Source organism: Sinocyclocheilus grahami, unplaced genomic scaffold, assembly GCF_001515645.1.
Source record: "Sinocyclocheilus grahami isolate Dianchi unplaced genomic scaffold, SAMN03320097.WGS_v1.1 scaffold9743.1, whole genome shotgun sequence".
In the NCBI taxonomy this organism is placed as follows: Eukaryota; Metazoa; Chordata; class Actinopteri; order Cypriniformes; family Cyprinidae; genus Sinocyclocheilus; species Sinocyclocheilus grahami.
Genome location: NW_015512822.1, coordinates 7404 through 8019, shown reverse-complemented (window position 1 = coordinate 8019; position 616 = coordinate 7404). Strand labels below are relative to the sequence as shown.

Here is a 616-nt window from a genome sequence, read left to right as displayed (position 1 = left end):
TGTTTGTTTGTTTTCAGAGCGGTGCGTCAGATGGCACAGGAGCAGTTCTTCCTCATGGCCACCAGGTGCTGTATGGGACACAGACCCCTCCTGTTCTTCATCACCCTCCTCTTCACTGTTCTGGGAGTGAGTACAGCATCACAGCGCTCACGTTTGAGTGATCTAGACACCAGTCGAGTGATAACTCTTCGCTGCTCTTTCAGAGTACGGCGAAGGAAAGAGCGAAGCACGCTGGCGATTACTTCACGCTCTTGCGCCACTTACTCAACTACGCCTACAACAGCAACATAAACCTTCCCAACGCAGAGGTGCTGCTGAACAACGAGATCGACTGGCTCAAGAGGATCCGGGTGAGTCCACAGCGCTTCCACGCCATGCACGAGGAACAGGACGGAGCGATGGCTTTAATTCTCTTTCCTCTGGTTTTCATGGATGTTCAGGATGAGGTGAAGAGGAGCGGAGAGACGGGTGTGGAAGAGACCATTCTAGAGGGTCATCTGGGGGTCACCAAAGAGCTGCTGGCCTTTCAGACCCCGGAGAAAAAGTTCTACATTGGCTGTGAGAAAGGAGGCGCTAATCTGATTAAGGTGAACGGTCTATGCTTTGATTTATGTTT

The 616-nt window shown here is 51.6% G+C and overlaps 1 protein-coding gene across 1 annotated transcript in view; it reads left to right on the top strand.

Moving 5' to 3' along the window:
• Window positions 1-6: 6 nt before the first annotated feature.
• LOC107578327 (probable ubiquitin carboxyl-terminal hydrolase FAF-X) overlaps window positions 7-616 on the top strand; it is a gene marked incomplete at its 3' end in the record, with an annotated part of 8007 nt that continues 7397 nt past the window's right edge. Inside the window, exons 1-3 of the mRNA XM_016264293.1 lie at window positions 7-126; window positions 204-350; window positions 441-594. Coding sequence (XP_016119779.1) covers window positions 31-126; window positions 204-350; window positions 441-594 — 397 coding nt within the window. The remainder of the gene's footprint in view (window positions 127-203; window positions 351-440; window positions 595-616) is intronic.